The 23,478-nt window shown below is 32.5% G+C and overlaps 2 protein-coding genes and 1 long non-coding RNA gene across 8 annotated transcripts in view; 2 read left to right on the forward strand and 1 right to left on the reverse strand.

Moving 5' to 3' along the window:
* LOC135134991 (glycogen-binding subunit 76A) overlaps positions 1-23,478 on the reverse strand; it is a 142,662-nt gene that overhangs the window by 108,560 nt on the left and 10,624 nt on the right. The gene's annotated exons all lie outside the window — the stretch shown is intronic.
* LOC135135171 (uncharacterized) lies at positions 11,593-13,693 on the forward strand. Of its 4 annotated transcripts, none has more exons than XR_010281456.1 (5): positions 11,595-11,853; positions 11,933-12,213; positions 12,279-12,853; positions 12,926-13,313; positions 13,375-13,693. It is a non-coding gene; the product is annotated as an uncharacterized LOC135135171 (long non-coding RNA). The 4 variants fall into 4 exon arrangements; XR_010281455.1 differs by having other exon boundaries at positions 11,596-11,853; positions 11,933-12,655; positions 12,722-12,853; XR_010281453.1 differs by having other exon boundaries at positions 11,933-12,853.
* On the forward strand, positions 15,256-18,257 carry LOC135135445 (uncharacterized). 3 transcript variants are annotated; one of them, XM_064064496.1, is made up of 2 exons: positions 15,256-15,854; positions 15,912-18,257. In XM_064064496.1, exon 2 carries the CDS (start codon positions 16,321-16,323, stop codon positions 18,226-18,228), a length of 1,908 nt encoding a protein of 635 aa, XP_063920566.1. In that variant the 5' UTR covers positions 15,256-15,854; positions 15,912-16,320; the 3' UTR covers positions 18,229-18,257. The 3 variants fall into 3 exon arrangements, with proteins under 3 accessions (XP_063920566.1, XP_063920567.1, XP_063920568.1); XM_064064497.1 differs by having other exon boundaries at positions 15,256-15,471; positions 15,522-18,257; XM_064064498.1 differs by having other exon boundaries at positions 15,256-15,471; positions 15,537-18,257.

Genomic DNA, 23,478 nt, shown 5'->3' on the forward strand with positions numbered 1-23,478 from the left:
TATAGCAATCGTTAATATGATGTCCAGGTTTTTTACAATAGTTACATATGACAAAAACGGATCTGGGTTCCTCAGCACCTGATACGCGAGGTTTGTAACTGGAAAAATTTGCGCGATTATTTTGGTTGGCGTAATTTGGACTTGGAAAATTACGAGCTTAATTGGAATAGTTATTATAATATTGGTTTTGATTCTTCATACGACATTCCTTAATGACATGACCTCGTTTGCCACAAAAATTACAAAACTTATCACCGTTCGGATTAAAAGAGTTACGTTGCGAAAAATCGGATTTTAGGACACGTTCTTCCTCAATTGAATTTTGCACAGCTTCTTCTAAAATTTTAGGTTGACGTGCCTTTACAATATTTTTAAGTGGTTGCTGCAATCCTTATAGAAATACAGTTAACGATAAAGATTTAATATACGATCTGATGGCTTGGCTTTCAGCATCTGATTTACCGAGACAACTAGCATTAATTAATTGATATTAAATATCTTCAAACCTGAGACTATACGCGCGGACATCTTCGTTTTTATTTTGTTTACAGGAATTTAACTCAAGCTGCAAAAATGAGATTGTTTTCTTACCCCCAAAACTCTCTTCTAACATAAATTTCAATTCTTCCCATTTATTTATTTCCCTATATTTGACAACATCAAGGGCTCTACCAATTAATTTCGTAATTACACCTTCTAAGAAAATAGATTTGACTGTCGGTTTAACGCGATTTAAAGCAAATTCGCACTTGTTGAGGAACGAATACAGATGCGATGGTTGTCCGTCGTATTCGGGAACGAGACGCAGGGCGTCGGCAAAAGAAAGTTCGGCATCGCTCATGGTTGATAGATTTTGTTTTTTGAAGAATTTTTTCAAGTTTGTCCGAAGTGCGGTTAAAGTGTGTGAAGTGTTTGCATGCAATTATCGACTTACAGTGCAAGCAAGAGTCCTATCTTCATGTCCTGGAGTAGACCTGGTTCTTGTCTTCTTCTCTCGAGAAAAAGATGATGAGTGGTTCTGTCGATGTGTTTTTCGAAAAAATGTTGGAATCGATTTTTTTTATCGGATCCCACCGCTGCCACCATAAAATGTTATGCCTCAGCACAACTTGTTACACTTTTTCAAATGAAACGCAGCACAAACACTACTAACAGGTTTTATTAAACTGAAGACAATTTTAGGATCTTTACACAGTAGTGGATAGCGCAATCACTTTAGTATCACAACAACTTTCCGCAACAAGACTTGACTATATTCTTAATGATTACAACAGCAGATCTTCCTTATATATCCAAATTATAACAAAGAAAGTACATGGTTCAGTTTAAATTTAAAACAAGAAAGATCAAAATCCATGCGGATGTTTGATGTTGACAAATTGATACAATTATTGAACTAATGCATCAGAAGACATAAAAACATAATTAGTTGCCTACATTAGCCTACAGATTTGGAATAACATATTATAATATTACTTGATTAATTCATTAATGACAAAAAAATAGGGGTTCTTAACAGGTGCCTGATTACCTAAATTAGAGGTTTGTGCATCGTTACGACATTCAGTTTTTGATTCGATTGTAGCTATTATTTCGCAATATTTATTTTCGGTTTCCTCACGATATTCTATAATTATGTTTTTCGAGAAGTGCGTTGTCAGATTTGTCTAATAGCAAGTCGATTTCATCCTGTATACTGTTGTATTTTTGGAATGCTTGATTAGCTAATGCCACGCGCGTTTTCAATAAATGAGTATTTGAATTTGGATTGAATGAATTAACATAGTGGTTCTTTTTAGGGTTAATTGACCTAAAGTGGGCGCCATTTCCTAAATGATTTTTGATTAAAAGAATGTGTTTTTTGGTTATATGGACTGGAAAGAAAACGAACGACGCACCTGGTGCTTATTGTTCTTGATGTGTTCGTTGTCTGTTTGAGTGTTGCGTATTACTCAGTTATGATGTCGCGACATTGGTGATGAAATCACTAAAGCTGTATATTTAGACATCCGACTCGAAGGACCATATATTTGTGCTTTTTATTCGCCGAGATTTCGCTTATGATGGGTGGCGAGGATAAAAAGTACACTTGATTTTGCTTAGTTTATTTACACAAAACTTACAATGACAACTGATAAGGAACAACAGATGTGTTTTGTTGTTCCCAGCTACCTGTTCATACAATAGGTTGAAGTATACAATCGTTTCAGGTGCGCTAGCTTTTTAGGTAGAATGTATACGTATGGAAATTTCATTCTACCCTATAAAATTTTATTGACAATAACTAGACGGACAGTAATACAATGAAAATATTTATGGCTCACACCGGTTCACCCGGGTTTGTCGGAGAACATTTAGCAGGTAGTTGTACTCATAAAATAATGGTCATTTTTGTTCGTGCGTAACGATGGTCCCTGTCCGGACCTGGATTATTCTGCTTTCTAACATCTGGGGATTATCGGCATGCGACAACTTTAAGTTGTAAATATCTCTTACTATTGTACTACAGTCCGTCTCGTTGTTGCCAATAAAATTTTATAGGGTAGTAGTATGTACTTTCCAGATTAACAATTACTCCAAAAATATTAATGCATCGATAAAGGGCAAGACCGGCCTCTCCGAACTGCGGTGGATTTTTATTCCTCGATCGAATTGCGGTTCAAAATATTTTGACTACCTGGTATCTTATAGACACTGACCGGATTGTTGTGTAAAATTTTGTACCTACCTGATACCTTATAATCCCTGACCGAACTGCGGTAAGTGAGGGTTCTGAATAACAATTGAATAAATAACATGGACATACTATTCTTATATCAATTATCAAATAATTTCACTTTCTTTACTTTTCGTTCTTTTTTAATATTCATTAAAAAACGACCCGTTGATCACATACTTACATAGATTTGTATCTATAATCACTAGTTAATGTTTATTAGTTAGTAAATTAAAGCGATTATAGCTTTATTTATTATTGATTTATGCTATTCCAAACGATATAATTTCTAGAATTGTTAAATAAAATCACCGTAAACTGAGCTAAAACATTACTACGTAAATATTATTATATTATCTACAATTATGACATGATATTAGCAAACCTGGAGCTGACACATTTCACAAAATTATACCTTGAAGTTTCATTATTTTTGAATTGAACAATTTTAGATTCTATAAACAGATGTCTACGAAGTACATCTTTTGCAATATATCGTTTTTCGTTTTGATGCACAGAATTTATTTTTATATTTATAATTATTTATAATTACCAAGATTATACAGGTACTACTGGTGCAGTTGTGCCCTACCCCCTAACCCCAAACGGAAATGTACCGCAATTCGGTCAACTGTATCTGACTCCCTGATACTTGAGCAAAATTTTTAACGAAATTCGGTCAAAATTATCCATATACCTGAGTAAAGTCTATTTGTTATCAGAATTCCATAATCTTGTAAAACAGTAACAAATAATACTTCTCAAACGTTACTATTAATTTTTTGTCTCATTTTCTCTCATTGCGGTTGAGGTGATAAGTATTGCCTAGCATTTTAGGGGCAGTCCGAAAGATCTACCGGAAAGTGCGTACAAAGCAGAAGTTTTCAAACAAGAAGTATAGTAGACCAAAAGCTATAAGGTTATATGGCCATCATAAAATTATCCCATTGTGTCGAAGTTAAGGATGAGCTAAAGCAAATTTTTCCTTGGGAGGCAATAAAATTCAGTCATGATCAGTGCCACTGCATTTAAAGGACCGGTTCGTTTAGCTGGATGCACCAGCACTCAATACACAATAATAAAACCGACCAGAATTGTTCAGAGGTCTGTTTGCAAAAATGAATTAGAATAATTAAAATATTTCTTTGCAAGTGCCTAGTTATGCTATTGGAGATAAAGTAATAGCAAATCCTCAAAATTAAATAATAATTAATATAAATACTTATTATATTTATTGTTATCAAAGTACGTCTTTTAGCAGCTATTCTATTACTGCTGTTCACATTTAGGAATACATATTTTGAAAACACTAGTATAATGCATGTCGTCTTGGATCTACCAATTCCGGAAGTACACAATTTAAATAAAATTTTGTTAGTTTGTCTATCATTTTCATAAAAAAGACTTTGTAATATATTTCGTCGATTTTGATCGCTTTTGTTGTCCATATGTCAAAAATACAATATTCTCTCTTAATAATATATATGTAATATGACCTTGAATTTGAAAGTAATAGTTATGTTTTTTATTTAAAATGGTTTTCCCTTTTTTATCTAATGCATAAATAAGTAATTTTTCGAATATGGCTTCATCAGGTGTTATGTCACGTGTAGAATAAGGGCACTTTACTATCAATTAAACCGTCAGGTGTTGTGCATAAAAATGGATTTTCTAAATCCACAAATAGATCGCATCGACTAACTTTTATACCTAATTGTATTGCATCGATTTCGTTATCTTTACCCCGCATAATACCTGGAGTATTTATTTGCCGCGTATTATATGTATAACATCGAACTAACAGTTTTTTCACAACTAGTTGACTTTGCTGAAACTGTTTGTTAGTATATCGTCTTGTAAGAATTTAAATAATTAATTATGAATTTTTATTAGAAGCAGCTGCTATTTTTTATGCATATTAACTTTGACTTGCACTTTTAATTTTACGTATATCATACGCTTGCGCATCGTAAACCTCATTTTTTGTATAGGGTGTAAATATTTTTTGTTCACTACATATTTGTCATACTCTTTCGGAAACATTCAATTGTAAATTTTAGGCTTGAACAACATTTTGAACGTAATTTTAAATTCAGAAAACAATTATTACCCAAATGGAGTCAAAAGCATATCCAAGGGATAATTTCAGTCCGCAGTCTCAGTCCCACTTCCGGTGACGAACAAAAGTTGTTAAATTTATTGGAGGTGGTTGTTTACATCTGGCTGGTAGAAATGGTAGAATCCTATGAATGTAAATGTTTGAAATGCACGTAAAGTTCCTTAAATTTTAGAGCTGTTTAAATTTTGTTGGTTGTCTGTATGTCCCATTTTTTAGAGGGATTAGTAATATATAATTAAAATAAGCAGCATTTACAAATATTAATATTTCATAGGTTCCGTTTGACAAATGTGTGCTGTGAAATTATACTGAATATTACAGTCTGGATAGCTAATCCGACTTGTTCTCTTACTGTGCTACAAAAAATAACATGCTTTTCTACCTGTCATCAATTCATCTATTTTTAATCATACCTATATCGGCGTAGGTTGGTTATGATTACAAAACTTTGAAATAGTTTTACTTCTTTCATCTTCACCAACAACTCAATGACGTTTCACAGTATCTATCTATATAAATAAAAATGAATTGCCGAAATGTACGTACGCGCATAACTTCAGAACCACTGCACCAAATTGGATGATTCTTTTTTTATGTGTTCCTTATTGTCAAGAAAAGGTTTGTATATGAGACAATTTATAAAAAAACGAACAGCTAAAAAATAAAAAAAATTCTAAAAATTTTGTATGGGAATCGCCACTTCGAATTAATTTCAATAGTTGGCGTTCCTGACGGACCTGTCGTCTAACTGACGTGTCGTACAAAACTATTTCTTCCGTGCGATTGTGAAAAGAATATTGCATTTCACATCGTTCTTTGTTTTTTCGTAAAAAAAACATCGTTTATTTTAAGAAAAGTCTTGGTTAAAGTGAATTTAGTTACACATTGCGAAAGTTTCATATTAATTTTGATCTGCCATTCTATTTACCTATATTCACTATGGTTTCGACAAAACCTCAAACTTTACCGTTATTCGAGGATTTAATTTGATGTTTTCAGTATTTTAAAATTCTCAAGACAAAATTTACAGATTTCATTGACTGTGAAAATAATTCTGTGTCGTTTTATGAAGTTCATTAAAATGCCGAGAAGACGACAAGCTCACATAGATCCACGAAGTCAATCAAATGTGCGACGAACTACCTCAGGTGCAAATCGCAGAGATTTATTTCATGGGTAATTCGGATACGGAAGTTGATCAGTGTTGTGCTCATAATCAACATAACCAAACATTGAAGCGAGACATTGGGTGGTATGAATAAAACTGAGATACTCATATTCGAAGTACGAAGTACCTACTTCATTATTACTCTTATATACCTGAGCATTTACTCTATGTACTGAGTACCTACTTGGAAACATTGTATCTCCCCGAACACAAATTGAACATTTACGCGTTATGTGAGCATTTAATTTAAAAATGAGCATCGGCGTGGCAAATGACTGAGCTGTCTGTAAAGCAGCTTAGAAAACGAGTAGGATCGTTGTAAGAGTGAATTTTGACTAAACATGGCGACTTTCATGAACGTGGAACGTCGTCAAAAGGTGCATTCAGTTTGAAAAACACATTAGGAGCGGGAATATCGAAGACTTTTCAGGTAATTAACTTTTATTTATGCATAAATTGTGCAGTGCGTTCTTTCTAACACTGGCCATAGAGATTCCTATCTCAAGGTGTCTATCCCATACTAACTTATATTTTGGTGACTCGATTTTTGCCTTGATGGTTAAACACTGTCACTGTTTTCCGTTTCTGTTGTATCGAGATGCTACTTGAACATCAACTCTTACCCACTGAAGTATTAGCATCATCTAGAAAAACTAGAAATATTTTGATTTGATATTCGAGTAGAAACTTCGTATTTCGAGTATGAGCATCTACTGAGTTTTATTTATATCAACCATTGTCAAAAAATTGATCGAACGTTGTTTCGACAGAACTTCCTTCGCACCAAAAGTATAATGAAACATATTCAGCATTTTCGAGTTGAGTCTTTTCTTCGCACATTTACGATCAACACGTATACCACCTTGGATTGGTGCAGTGTAATACTAAAAATAACTGTATTGTATTCCCAAAATTATCTGCGAAAATCGATTGAGCCGTTCCATCAATTTTTTGTGGAGAATAAATAAATATTCTTAACAATTTACCATGCTTACAATAACTTTAAAAGGTCTGCAAAATCTCAAAGTATTCAGTTCTGCAACTCTTGAGTTATTCTCTAAAATAAATCGACTGAACCATACATTTTTTGAGTCACTGTAAAAGCAAATCTAAAAAATTGGTCCAAAGTGTTTAGACAGTACTTCCCTCGCTGTCGGAAACGTGACGACTGCATGCCTATTATATTTTTTTTTCGCAGTAGATTTCAAAGCATTCGGTTTTGTAGTTCCTGAGTAAACCTGTAATAGTTATTTACATTCGCGTGTGGTAACTTACATTTTACAGCGCGAAATAAATTTGAAGCACGACGGCGAAGCCGGAGTGCTTTAATGATTGAGCGCTGTAAAATGGTTAACGCACAAGATTTGTATTAAACTTTTTGGCCGACAACTTTTGAAAATTATTTATATTTTTTATTAAATTTCACATAAAGTCAGAAATAAAACAAACATAACTGTCATTGAATATGTCAATTACAGTGATCTGTAATTGCTGCACAAAAATACACAAGATGGCGTAGCTCCGTTTGAACTAAAAAATATTCGAAATTATATGATACATTGCTGTTCAACAATAAATATCTTATGTATTTGCCGTTTTAATCATTGTATTTTCGATGTGTAAAGAGATTTTTATTTATAAAGGTCTAGGAAGAGTGGACAATTTGGGCAATTTTTACGCATTTTTTTGGCCTCCTGACATGTAAACGTCAAATTAACATTCAAATGACATCTTCGGAAACATCAAATTTACAGTCATCCTGGATGTTTACCACCCGGCGTGCGTAAAAATTGCCCAAATTGTCCGCTCTTCCTAGACGTTTATAAATAAAAATCTCTTTACACAACGAAAATATAATGATTAAAACGCCAAATACATAAGTTATTTATTGTTGAACAGCAATGTATCATATAATTTCGAACATTTTTTAGTTCCATGGCCGACTCCATTAATCTCTAAAGAGATATGGCCGTTCCATTCGGTATTTTTTGGCAAGTGCGGAAAGTATGCCATGAAGTGACCCTAAACTGTCGGACTCTGGTGGTCCTTACGCATATTAATTTTTAATTACAGATTTCTTTATTTACTGACATTGATGTTTTATCCTAATTTGAGCGGAGGACTAAAACTTATCCAAATTCTCGTTTTGTAGGGGTTGTGAAACAAATATCGGACATTGCACTGAACATGTTTCCACTTTTAAAATTTGAAAGAGCTTGTGAACGGTTGCTGAACATAATATTTCCTCACCTAGAGAAGAACCCTCTATTTAAATGTGAAAAACATAAACGTTTAGTTTGTAAATTTGTTGTAACAACAACTGTAAAACCTGTTTTGGACAACATATGTCTTGAAACCACAGATTGACTAGTCAATGGTCAAGACAAAATTGTTGCAGCACAAACCAGTCAGCAGAAAGGTTCTAAAGTTGTAATTTTCTTTTTATTATTATTTAGTGCATAGGTATTCAGGTATATCTACTTACATTAATATGATTAGAATTTTCCATTGTTATTTTTATTTATTCCTTTTGATTTAATAAAATGAGTTCTGTTATAAACATTCCTGATCTGAATTTGACTTTATTAAATTACAAATTGTCAAAATTTAATATGGCAACTCAATCGGGGTTGTATTTTTTTTAACATTTCCATTGTCAGATGGCACCACTTTAGAGAACTTTTCAACTGTTTGGAAAGCCAATTTATAAACGCCTATTGGAACGGCCATATCTCTTTAGAGATTAATGGAGTCGGCCATGTTAGTTCAAACGGAGCTACGCCATCTTGTGTATTTTTGTGCACCAGTTACAGATCACTGTAATTGACATATTCATTGACAGTTATGTTTGTTTTATTTCTGACTTTATGTGAAATTTAATAAAAAGTATAAATAATTTTTAAAAATTGTCGGCCAAAAAGTTTAATACAAATCTTGTGCGTTAACCATTTTACAGCGCTCAATCATTAAAGCACTCCGGCTTCGCCGTCGTGCTTCAAATTTATTTCGCGCTGTAAAATGTAAGTTACCACACGCGAATGTAAATAACTATTTTCTACTCCCACATAGTAATCCATGAATTACGAACTGTCTAGCCTCATAGTAAAACCATAGTTACACCCACTGGCATGTAATGAATGAACAGGCACGTAATATATATATATTACGTGCCTGTTTGGGTAGTTTCCATAGCAACTATAAATATTTGCTTTCCTAAAAAAATTTCTTCTGAAAGTGATTCTTCATTATAGATCGTAGAAAAAGTATATGACACAACTCTGGTGGTAAGCTAATTACGAACTCATATTACATCACTCGCTCGCTACGCTCGCTCGTGTATAAACTTCGTTCGTAATTAGCTTCTTACCACCCTCGATATGTAATATACTATTACGCATTCATTTTTTTTTTGAGTCACCCAGTATATGCAAATTAAAAAATATGAATGGAATGATAAATTACAAGTACAGACTCATCATATTTTGTATATTCTAGATAGGATTTATTCGGCAAACTTTTGAGCTGACGTCATTAGTTTTTTGGAGAAGATAACCAAATATATATTGACTAAAAATTTATTATGCTCTTTATAACCTTAAAACATCTGCAAGATTTCAAAACATTCGGTTCTGTAGTTCCTGATTAAATCAATAAAATACATTTACGCATTCATTAATTTTTCTGGGTCACTCTGTATATGCAAATCCAAAAAACATGAATGCAATGATAAATCACAAGAAGAGACTCATCATATTTTGTACATTTTAGATAGGGTTTATTCAGCAAAATTTTGTGGTGACTTCATAAATTTTTTAGGGGGGACGACCAAATACATTTTGATCAAAAATTTACCATGCTTATGATAATTTTAAAACATCTTCAAGATTTCAAAGCATTCGGTTTTGTAGTTCCTGAGTAAATCAATAAAATAAATTTACGCATTCATTAATTTTTTTGAGTCACCTTGTATATGTAAATCCAAAAAAATATGGATGGAATGATACATCACAAGTACAGACTCATCATTTTTTGTACATTTTAGATATGATTTATTCGGCAAACTTTTGAGCTGACGTCATCAAGTTTTTGGAGGGGATAACCAAATATATTTTGACTAAAGATTTATGATGCTCTTTATAGCCTTAAAACATCTGCAACATTTCAAAACATTCGGTTTAGCAGATTCAAAATTAAATTGCAAAATGTTGTTTTACAATTTTGATTTGTTTTCCAAAAATCTGGACGTTTCGAGTAAAGACTCAATTCGGAGTCGTAAACTACATGTGTAGGACTATGTCATTTTATACAATTTAAAACCCATTTACTATGTACAATTTTGAGGTGACGTCATCGCATTAGTGGTGGGGATGATTAGACAAATTTTGGTTAGCGTTTTACCATCTACATGATATTCTTAATATAAGTACAAAATTTCACAACAATCGGTCCAGTACTTTTGGAGATTATCTGTCTAATAAAAATCCGGGACGGCAGACAAACGGACAGACGGACAGACAGACGGAAATGGGAGACCTATTTCTTCGTCTTCTAGGGGTCATGAAAGATCGAGAAAACGTAAAAGTAGAGAGTCGGCCGACGGACTCGATTACAATACTTCCTTTGCTTACGCTCGGGAAGTAAAAATATGAATTCAATGATAAATTACGAAAATATACTGATGATATTTTGCACATTTTAGATAGGATTTATTCGGCAAAATCTTGAGATGACGTCATCAAGCTTTTGGGCTTGATAAACATATATATTTTGATTAAAAACGTACCATGTCAAATAGTAACTTCAAAACGTCTGAAATATTTCAAAATTCAGTTTTTCAATTCTTGATTCAATCAATAAAATAAATTGACTCAGTGATTAATTTTTTTGAGACACTCCCTATGAGCAAAACTAAAAAATATGAATGGAATGATAAATCACAAGTATAGTCTCATCCTATTTTGGACATTTTAGATAGGATTCATTTGGCAAAATTTTGGGCTGACGTCATCAATTTTTTGGAGGGGATAAGTAAATTAAATATATTTTGAATAAAAATTTATTATGCTTATCATATGTTTAAAACATCTGCAAGATTTCAAAGCATTCGGTTTTGCAGATTCAAAATTAAATTGTAGGTGAAACGAAGTTCACGGGGTTAGCTAGTATATAATAAAACACGTTTTAGTTTTACTTTTTCATAGAGGATAAAAAATAATTCATGTAAAACAGATTTATATGTGCCACAGCTGCGGAGGATTGTAAATAACTTTTGATCTCTTAAATGAAATATACTTAATAATTAACATAACGTATGTCTTTTTTACTGTTTTACTGTTTTAGTAAAAAAGATGCATACGTTATTTTGTCACTCCTAAAAACCAGGATTCAAACGGCATCAATGAAACCGAAATGGTATTGTAAAATCGGAAATGCTGATATCAATATTTTATTCCGATAAACCACTGACATGGCGGACTACATCTGACAGTCGTTACTTTCTGTATGGCTAGAACGATTTGATGTTTTTCCATTGGTTTAGAAGATTACCAACATCTGTCAAAAATTTGCGCCTGGTGGCACCATCTGGAGCTACCTGTGTAAGCTACTAAAGAAAACTTTGTTATCATTTTGTCAATGGTGGTCAATGTTATCTCAGTTAACTGTCACCTGTCATGATCATGAGCAACGAAGTCAACAAACACCCAACGAAACTAAAAACTAATAAGACTAATAGTAATAAGTAATAATATCAAATTATAGAAAACATAATTTTATTTCAGCAATTTAATTTTTTTATCTACAATTTTTATTTAATAATGAACGACAAAAACCAATGAACAACCAAAAACTGTAAGTTTAGTTTAATTTTAATATTTTTCTACTCAACGTTTTTTTTGCATTGATTTTCTTTTCACAAGGTCCGTTTTAGTTGAACAAAAATTATTTAAGACCACTGTGGCAGCAGTTATTATAAATTGGGAAACGTGCGTCCTATGGGTAGAACAATGAAAAATTGGATTTTGTACTAAATGTGCTGTGATAATTTCTCTTAACTGACTGCAAGGATTTTCCATTTCAATGTGTGGTATTAGAAGATGTATAACTTCAGCCAGTTGTTTTAAAACAGCTACAAATTCGAGATTGGGATATGTCAGCCCCCCACGATCTTGTAAATTTATTAAACGCAACAAGGGTCCAGGGATGATTTTAGTTAATAATGAAGACACGCAGTAATCACACTTAAATTTATCATTCATTTTTTTTTTATGATATAGCCCGCCAAAAATGCCACTGATGCTGAGTAGACAGTATTATCTGTTAACACCTGAACGTTGTGTAAATTGCGAAGTTGTTGTAAAGTCGTAAAAGGTAGTACAAGATCAGAGCAATATTTATGATGTTCTTGGGTAGAAGAAGAAGTAAAAGGAAGGATATGATGTTTACTAACGAAATCAACATTTGATGCGACATTTGCAGATTTTGAAGTTTTGATAATACCACATTTATGCATTTGTTTTAATGCATACTCAGCTTGCTCGAGCATCTGTGGCATCATTTGATCCACCTCTCGATCTAACATGAGAAAACATGGCTTCGATACAATCAGAACTGAAAGTTCGTGTCAGTACATAGTAAAATCCTACTTCTTCAAGTAAGAATTTTACTGTAAGATACGTACTGCGGGCGATAAATTTTAAAGAATGCGCCGTTTCCTTAGATAAACCAGGCAAACCAGCTCGTTGGGACTGCATCTGAATATCATCCATGTATGGATGGAATTTATGCATGAGCCAGTGTAAACGCTCATCTGATACATTGACATATGGTGCCACATAACTATCCAAAGACCGTATGTATTGGTTTTTGCTGCTAACATTATGTATTTGGAAAAAGTGATGCATAAATCCTAAATATTTTGTAGTTCCAGATACATTTTGGAATAGTTCATGGCCATTTTCATTTAAGAATTTTAAAGCAGCAGTTACAGATGGGTAAAATATTTGGATGGCTCTACGGACATTCATTTTTTCTAAATTATTTGGAAATAGATGCTTTTTTGTCAGGAACTTCATTGGTTTGACTGGTAAATCTTTTTGTAAATCATACAAATCTGTTAAAAATGATGCAGAGATCACGCCATCAGAAGACATCATATCATTTTGCAGGAATAAATTCCTCGCATTTTTTATGGCGTGACAGTAGTCAAAGCTAAGAAATAAAGGCAAAGGAGACAAATAGGGATGACTGATGACATTTTGAATGCTGCCATTTCCAAGAAGCTTAAATAAATTTACGTTCAAGGCTAAATTGTCAGTTACAATGCGTATTATTAAAAATCCACAGTCGGTAACCAGTTTTAAAATGTTTAAGGTTAAACAATAAAATTCTTCAGCGGTAAAAGAAGAGTGGAAAAAATATCCCGCTGGTATCGTGAATCTGGTCGTTAACCCATGCACAACATAACACATCATTTGATGAGCAATTTCCACCTGTCCTCCAATTGTGTTACTGCTGGATGTACTTAAACCATAAAGTCGATCATCTGAACGACTGTAGATCAGTTTTTGTCTTATAGCCATGTCATCAATGACAAGGGAGCACACTCTTCAATGGGATTTTTGAAATTGGAGACTTCTGTTGTTAATCTCTGCTTAATTAGTTCATTAGAACTGTTAATGTTTCCTAAATATCTCGCAATAGTTGTTTTAGATGGTATTTTCAATAAATTTCGTCTACAAAATTCATACCCTTTTGTAGAGCAAAATCTCCATACAGTACACAATCTGACCGAAGTTTCATTCCATCTTGGCACTTTTCGATTGTAATTAGTTAAAATATTTAACAAAAATATTGCTGTTTCGTCACCATTGGCAGCGTTTTTATTAATTTTTTCCAAAATTTTGTATTTTCCCCAATGTTTTTATTTTTCTGCTTCCAAAATTTCATTTTTTTTTGAGTGATTTTTGATATTTTTGAGTTAATGTACGTAATTTCGATGTTAAAATTTTAACGTGGTATTGTAAATTTAGAAGTTCAGTACCTGTGACATTAGTCTGAGTACCAGATTCTTGAGAAGGGGTGTCAACAAGAATATCAGTAGGAATATCAATAGGAGCGTTCTGGAAAAGGTAGGAAAGTTTTATACTGGAATTATTTAAAATTGAAGTATACTCACAAATTCAGAAGGTACTGCTTCATTAGTTAATCTTGTTACTTTTTCAAAATTTTCAAAACAATCCGTTCGAAAGTGTTGGGCGCATATTAGTGTACGCTCTTTTATTTTTGATACATCTAATAGAAAAATTATTAGTTATTTACTACATGAATGTTATAAATGTTCTATATTTATATACCGCAATAATTTTGAACTGCTTCAAACCATTGTTTTCTTAGTTTTGCTTCTGACGGAAATTCGAAGCAAGAAATATTAGTTTTCTTGCAAATAAAACACTTTCTCGTCATTTTAAAACTAATAAAAATATTTATGCGATACTCAAAAATAGTATTTGAAGTTTCAAAAATGTCAATGCTCGAATTCTATATTTCTATAACAGATGGCGCTGCATGGCGCAAAAAAATCTGCCACATGTCGGTAATCCTGTAATTCAAATTTTTATCAAATCGTTCCGGCCATACAGGAGGTAACGACCGTCAGATGTAGTCGGCCATGCCAGTGAGTAAAAACAGTTCCCCCTAGTGGACAAGGTCCACACTAAATTAAGTGTGCAACCAAACCAGAATCTAAGTAAACCTGTATTCTGCTACGGCATCATACTCGTTTAATGGCGATTTCTCGTTTCAACAGATTCTGTCTTTTCGAGAGGTATTTACCTCAATCGTGAATTTTTTAGGATTATAAATGGTATCAAAAGAAAGCTGACACTTTTCCCCAGGGGACCTCCTATCTCAGAATGCAAATCACTTCAGCACTTCGTCAAAAAATGCATCAATGTATCGGATAAAGTCTGGTGTAAAACTTGGTCAACTTTATAAATTTTTTTTTGTAAAAACTGCGGACTAGATATGAATATAAATATGAAGGTCCCCTGGACTGGAGTGTGTTAATTCGAAATATAATTTTTTTAAAGCGATATATCCCGTATTTTTAAAATGCAACTCCGGAAACCACGACGATTTTTTCAATGTAGTTATTTAGTATAGGACGAAACCGAACCAGACGCGAACCTTAAAGAAGTTAGGGATAATTTTAACAAATATGATCATGCGTGGTTAGGATAGATAGGAAAACACCACAGACCATTAAACAAATAGGAAGACAGTTCATTGCCATTTAATCGTATAGTCTAGGAAGCGACACTAGCGCTGCGCGAGCGGCTGGAGCAAACACTCATTCGCTTATACTCGTGTAAATTTCGTAATAGATCGTGTTTACTGTCAACAAATATCTCCTTTAACGTCATTCAAATTCAAACGCCAAATTATAATTTTTTCAAAAGGTTTTCAGTAGTAAGTTTGGTGGCTATTATATCTGCTATTTTTAAGTCATATTAATATAGTTTTACTTGCTTCAGATACAACGGAAATGAAAATTATTAATAAATATCGATGCAAAGTTCCAAATTGTCCGTCAGTATACGCAACAGGAATCAACAAGAACAAAAATAAACATTTTTTTATTTTTCCTAAATCTCCAGTTCAAAAACAAAAGTGGATAGATACCATTAATGCCTCCTGCACAGAAAAAATTGTTGTTAATTGTAAAAAAGCTTACATTTGTGAAGATCATTTCAGTAAAAATTACTTTACGAGCACCGCAGAAACGAACCTTCATAAATACGCAATTCCCACTATTTTTAAGGACAGTAGTCAAGCTGTGATTAATACTAATGGTGATGGGTATTCCAGTAAAAGTGAACAAAAAAATTATAAAATTTTTATTTTTTTAGTCGGAACTATTCCGGAATCTGAGTATGATGGTAGCGTAAATTCACAAAGACGCAAACGCCATTGTGATACTCTCACGACATTTATCACATACTCCGAAAAAAAGAAAATATTCACCCAGTGTTTTGAAAAAGGTAGGATGCAAAAGAGTGGACGACTTAACTCCTAGAGAGCAAACTTTATTTAGAATAACAAAACGCCAGAAACAGGCAATAAACAGATTAAATTTAAAATTATGTAAATCAAAAAAAAACTTGGATCTTCTAAAACGTGCTCCCCAAAATCATCTAATTAACATTTTACAAGAAAATTGCAATTCTGTAAGTGCAAGCTTCATAAAATCCCAATTTGATAACATGAAAAAAAAAAATTCCTAGATGGTCAACTGAAAATAAAATATTTGCCTTGGCTATGTACAAAAGAGGTCCAAAATGTTATCGCTTTTTAAAACATTTTTTCAGACTTCCGTCAAAAACAACTTTCTACAAATTTTTGAAAAATATACCTTTTGAATGTGGCGTGAATGACGAACTATTTGATAAGTTAAAAATGAGAATTGAGAAACTGAAACCAAGAGATCGATTATGCAAGCTTATGTTTGATGAAGTGTCTTTATCTACAAATTTAACCTATTCGAGATCTACTGACAAAATTATTGGTTTTGAGGATTTGGGATCTTTAGGACGAAATAAAAATTATGCTAACCATGCGTTAGTATTTATGATACAAGGTATTAGTTCCGGATGGAAACAACCAATAGCGTACTATTTTGTTAAGGACTCTATTAAAAGTATAAAATTAAAACTAATAATTAAAGAAATTATTAGCAAACTTAATATGGCCGGCGCAAAAGTCATATGCACCGTTTGTGATCAGGCCAGTTCGAATGTAAAGGCTCTACGTTTGTTAAAAGAAGAATCAAATGTAGAGTATAAGGAACCATACTTTAAGGTAAATTCAAAAAAAATTGTATGTTTATATGATAGTCCCCATTTATTGAAATCATTAAGAAATGCTCTCCTTAAATATACGATTTATTATGATGAAACCAAGAAAGCTAAATTTATGTATTTGAGACAAGCTTATCAATTTGATAGTACTCGAAGATTTCAAACTTTGCATAAAATCCGAGAACCCTTTCTTTACGTGAACAGATATAGATTATTAAAGATGAAAGTGTCAATTGCAGCAAAAACACTTAGTGCCAGTATGGCAGCTGCACTTGAAACTCTAATAGATTCAAAAGAAAATATTCCTTCAGAAGCAATCGAAACGGCTTTCTTTGTAAAAGACGCAAATGATTTATTCGACAGTTTCAACTCCACTGGTATTAATATGCGTAACAACCACTGCAATCCAAAGCTAAGATGTGCTTTAACAAAGAAATCTGGTGATTTTGATTTTTGGAATAAAATGGAAAAAAAAATCGAAAGTTGGAAATTTTATGACGAAGTACGTGGTCAATTCAAAACAACTATGCCCTTTAAAGAAGATTGGTTAAATAACATTCGTGGAATTAGACTTCTTTGGCAGATGTGTGAAAAAAATGAATTCAAATTTTTGCGAACAAGAATGTTGAATCAGGATCCTCTAGAAAATTTATTTTCAGTGATACGACAATACGGTTCAGGAAATAGTAATCCATCGTGTTTTCAATTTATATCGGCGTTAAAAACAAGTATTTTGAATAATTTGATAGCATATCAAGCATATGGTAAGAATTGTGAAGAAGATGTAGGAAAACTTCTCGATAATCTTAGAATATTTTTATCCTCGTCATCAAAACCAACAAATTTTCAGTTTACAGAAAATATCAATGAGTTGGTAAATTTAGAAAATTCTAGCTCAACTAATAGAGCTGCATTTAAAGATTTATATGATCTTCAGGCTATTACATATGTTTGTGGCTTTTTAATAAAAAAATTAAAAGCTATCACATGTAAAGACTGTAAAAATTGTATAATTGCACAAAAAACCGAAGAACATCATATTTTCACTCTTTACAAAGAACAGGATCAAAAATTAAGGTTGAAATATGCTACAAAAGAATTTGTAACATGCTTAGCTGAGATTTACGATACCATAGTCTTCTTTTTAGATAATTTTGGAGAAGTTCCAAATATTGCAAGAAATTTAAAAGAACATATAACAGCAACAATTAACTTTACTTGGATTAACTGTGACATTCATATTGCTGATTTAAGAACGGAAATTATTAATTTGGCAGTGCGTCTAATAATAAATAAAAAATTGACCAATCTGCAAAAACAATTTGAAGTACATAATCGTAGAAGAATTAATAATTCAAATAGGTTTTAAAATTAACACCTACCCGTAGTTTCAAGAGTTTTTTTTAAGCAGTTTGTAATTAAATTATTTTTTTTAGGTATTTCGAAATGAAATTGTTTTTCTTTGAGAGTTGTTTTGTAATTTTGTCATTGTTATCAAATATATGTTTTTCATTACTGAATTTAGTTTCATTTTTATAGAATTAAAATTGTAATTAAAAATAAAATTATTACTATAGTAATTATAATCTAGTAATCAGTGGATTTAATTCATGCAGGAGCTCGAGCAGCGCTGTAATCGCCACATTAAATCGTAGTGGTTTTTGAACGTCTTTCTATTTGCTTAATGGTCTGTGGAAAACACTAAATTACAGTAACCTGTATTCAAATATAAACACCCGGGTGAACACCACGAAAACACTAAAATTTTAATAAACGTTCTTCTGTTCTATTCTATTCTGCTTTCGGACACATCATGCACAAGCAGCGGACGTTCAATTCCAGCACGGAATTTTTTTGTTCTTGTACTATGCTGCTATTATCTAGGTATACTTTTTGGAGACAAAAACCGAATATGTTTACTTAATTAATTGGTCCTCTCTTGTGCTGAAGAGACAAAATCAATTTCAGTTTCTTTTAATAGGTACACATGCATGCATTTAATGCCACCGTTACGTACTTCAATGCCGACGCTGATACGATATGACGTGCTAAATGTCGAATTCTTTCGAAGTATAAACATAAACAAAACAGTTAGGGTTAAACAAGTGCTAGGAATTAAGAATACATTGTTTCCCACTGATTATGGTATCTGCTTTAAATATAATATCTGGTTGACCGTGCTTCACTCGGTTCGTTTGGTGGTATTAGACCAGATTAGGACAGATAAATATGCGTATAGTATGCATTTTGAAATACCTGCACTAATTAAAAATACACATTAAAAAAGAAATTCCATAAACAGTCTTTGTTTTAAACACTGATGAGTAACATGTAGAGATTAAAGAATAGAAAACTGGAATTATTGTTTGACATTTTTTATTACAATGTCATTTATTACCCATCATTCTCTCTGTGTCGTTCTCTTTTTTTCTTCCGAGTTCTCTCTCTCTCGTCTCTACACAATCACAACCACATTCTTACTACCAGAAGAGTTTCACCTCTGGTGTGGTTAACATACTGAGTTACCGTGCTCTTTTGGGTTATTCCTAATTTCTCAACCCTTCTCTCGAAGATGCCACTTACGAAAGTGTACAAAACGTTGAGCCCAAAAACTCAAATGATGCGGTCTCAACACGGAAAACGATCACATATTGACTCCGACCGTGGGAGCCTATGAAATTAATGCTTGACAAGATAACCTGAATTGAACGCACTTTCGTGTGCCTTTTATCCGCTCACTGTTTAGTTTTCCGTTAATTTTCTCACTTCAGAAGGTAAATTTTAATGTCCTCGTGGAGCATATTTCGGAACGTACAGTTGAAGATAAAAAAGTACGTCAAACGTAGGTACTGTCAGACTCTCACCCACGTGTAGTGTCATCTGATGTTGCCTAGCAACAAATATAATTCACTGCCTGAAAATTGCTGAAAATGTATGAAGCTGTAATTTTCAGAAGTTAAAACTACGATCAATCGATTTCTTGACCCAAAAAACCCCCAACCTGTAAATTTCATCGAAATCGTTAGAGCCGTTTTCGAGCAACCCATTATATATATATACAAACTTTGCTTGTTTAATCGTATAAGATTTCATATTGTCCGCATTTGTGCAGATCGTGCCCCCTTGGAATTTGCACCCGCGCGGCGCGGGGATTGAGGAGGTATTATTTACCCTACTGGAGCGAGAGAAGTTCTGTCGAACTAACTTTCGACCAATTCTTACTTCCCGAGCGTAAGCTAAGGAAATATTGTAATCGAGTCCGTCGACCGACTCTCTATTTTTACATTTTCTCGATTATTCATGACCCCTAGAAGACGAAGAAATAGGTCTCCCGTTTCCGTCTGTCTGCCGTCCCGGATTTTTATTAGACAGATAATCTCCGAAAGTACTGGGCCGACTGTTGTCAAATTTTGTATTTATATTAGGTATATCATGTAGATGGTAAAACGCTAACCAAAATTTGTCTAATCATCCCCACCACTAATGTGATGACGTCACTTTAAAATTGTACGTAGTAAATGGGTTTAAAATTGTATAAAATAACATACTCCTACACATGTGGTTTACTACTCTGACTTGAGTTTTTACCCGAAACGTTCAGATTTTTGGAAAAAAAATCAAAATTATAAAACAACATTTTGCAATTTAATTTTGAATCTGCTAACCCGAATGTTTTGAAATGTTGCAGATGTTTTAAGGTTATAAAGAGCATCATAAATCTTTAGTCAAAATATATTTGGTTATCCCCTCCAAAAACTTGATGACGTCAGCTCAAAGATATGCCGAATAAATCCTATCTTAAATGTACAAAATATGATGAGTCTGTACTTGTGATTTATCACTCCATTCATATTTTTTGGATTTGCATCTACAGGTTGACTCCAAACAATTAATGAATGCATAAATTTATTTTATTGATTCACTCAGGAACTACAAAACCGAATGCTTTGAAATCTTGAAGATGTTTTAAAGTTATCATCAGCATGGTAAGTTTTTGATCAAAATGTATTTGCTCATCTCCCCTAAAAAATTTATGACGTCACCACAAAATTTTGCTGAATAAATCCTATCTAAAATGTACAAAATATGATGAGTCTCTTCTTGTGATTTATCATTCCGTTCATATTTTTTCGATTTGCATGTCTAGGGTGGCACAAAAAAATTAATGAATGCGTATATTTATTTTATTGATTTAATCAGGAACTACAGAACAGAATGTTTTGAAATCTTGCAGATGTTTTAAGGATTTTTAAAGAGCGTAATAAATTTTTAGTCAAAATATATTTGGCTATCTTCTCCAAAAAACTGATGACGTCAGCTCAAAAGTTTGCCGAATATATCCTATCTAGAATGTACAAAATATGATGAGTCTGTACTTGTAATTTATCATTCCATTCATATTATTTGAATTTGCATGTACCGGGTGACTAAAAAAAAAAATGAATGGGTGAATTTATTTAATTCATTTAATCAGGAACTACAAAACCGAATGCTTTGAAAACTTGGAGATGTTCTACAATTATCATAGGTATGGTAAATTTTTAGTCAAAACATATTTCCTCATCCCTCCTTAAAAAATTAATGACGTCATCACAAAATTTTACTGAATAAATCTTATCTAAAATGTACAAAATATCATGAGTCTTTTCTTGTGATTTATCATTCCATTCATATTTTTTGGATTTTCATATACAGGGTGACCCAAAAAAATTAATGAATGCGTAAATATATTTTATTGATTTAATCAGGAACTACAGAACCGAATGTTTTGAAATCTACTGTAAAAAAAAACATAATATACATGCAGTCGTCACGTTTCCGACAGCGAGGGAAGTACTGTCTAAACTCTTTAGATCAATTTTTTTATTGATTTAATCAGGAACTACAAAACCGAATGCTTTAAAATCGTGGAAATGTTTTAAATTTATCATAAGCATGGTAAATTTTTGATCAAAATATATTTACTCATCTCCCCTAAAAAATGGACGACGCCACCTCAAAATTTTGCTGCATAAATCCTATCTAAAATGTACAAAATATGATGAGTCTCTTCTTGTGATTTATCATTCCATTCATATTTTTTGGATTTGCATATACAGAGTGACCCAAAAAATTAATGAATGGGTAAATTTATTTTATTGATTTAATCAGAAACTGCAGGACCGAATGCTTTGAAATGTAATGCAAAAAAAAACATAATAGGCATGCAGTCGTCACGTTTCCGACAGCGAGGGAAGTACTGTCGTACTGTAAATTCTTTAGACCAATTTTTTAATTTAGAAATTCCGATGCGACCTTACGTTATTGCAATTTTCTTGAATTTGCTTGGCAAAACGTGGTTCCATAAGAAATTCCAATAATCTTATTTTTAAGATCTACGATGCAATATTTTATGGAATAATAAAGAGACCTACGTGCTTTATTGAGTCATCCATTAAATACACTTTTAATATGCAGAGTGTTTATAAAACATTTCTAAATTGTCAAAAAGGAAAAAAAAACAAGACTATCAACCTTAAATATAAAAAATTGGTCTAAAGAGTTTAGACAGTACTTCCCTCGCTGTCGGAAACGTGACGACTGCATGCCTATTATGTTTTTTTTTTCGCAGTCGATTTCAAAGCATTCGGTTTTGTAGTTCCTGAGTAAATCAACAAAATAAATTTACGCATTCATTTTTTTTTGAGTCACCCGGTATATGCAAATTCAAAAAATATGAATGGGATGATAAATTACAAGTACAAATTCATCATATTTTGTACATTCTAGATAGGATTTATTCGGCAAAATTTTGAGCTGACGTCATCAGTTTTTTGGAGAAGATAACCAAATATATTTTGACTAAAAGTTTATTATGCTCTTTATAACCTTAAAACATCTGCTAGATTTCAAAACATTCGGTTCTGTAGTTCCTGATAAAATCAATAAAATTCATTTACGCATTAATTTTTTTTTTGGGGTCATCCTGTATATGCAAATCAAAAAAATATAAACGGAATGATAAATCACAAGAAGAGACTCATCATCTTTTGTACATTTTAGATAGCATTTAATCAGCAAAATTTTGTGGTGACGTCATTAATTTTTTAGGGTGGATGAGCAAATACATTTTGATCAAAAACTTACCATGCTTATAACTTTAAAACATCTTCACGATTTCAAAGCTTTCGGTTTTGTAGTTCCCGAGTAAATCAATAAAATAAATTTGCTCATTCATTAATTTCTTTGAGTCACCCTGTATATGCAAATCCAAAAAATATGAACCGAGTGATAGATCACAAGAACAGACTCATCATATTTTGTACAGTTTAGATGGGATTTATTCGGCAAACTTTTGAGCTGACGTCATCAATTTTTTGGAGGGGATAAGCAAATATATTTTGACTAAACATTTATTATACTTTTTATAACCTTAAAACATCTGCAAGATTTCAAAGCATTCGGTTTTGTAGTTACTGATTAACTCAATAAAATAAATTCAGGCATTCATTAATTTTTCTTGAGTCGCCTGTATATGCAAATCGAAAAAATGTGAATCGAATTATAAATGACAAGGAGAGACTCACCATATTTTGTACATTTTAGATAGGATTTATTCAGCAACATTTTGTGGTGACGT

This window comes from Zophobas morio, unplaced genomic scaffold (genome assembly GCF_036711695.1).
Source record: "Zophobas morio isolate AGI-343-1 ecotype UQ-CSIRO unplaced genomic scaffold, CSIRO_AGI_Zmor_V1 ptg000024l, whole genome shotgun sequence".
NCBI lineage: Eukaryota > Metazoa > Arthropoda > Insecta > Coleoptera > Tenebrionidae > Zophobas > Zophobas morio.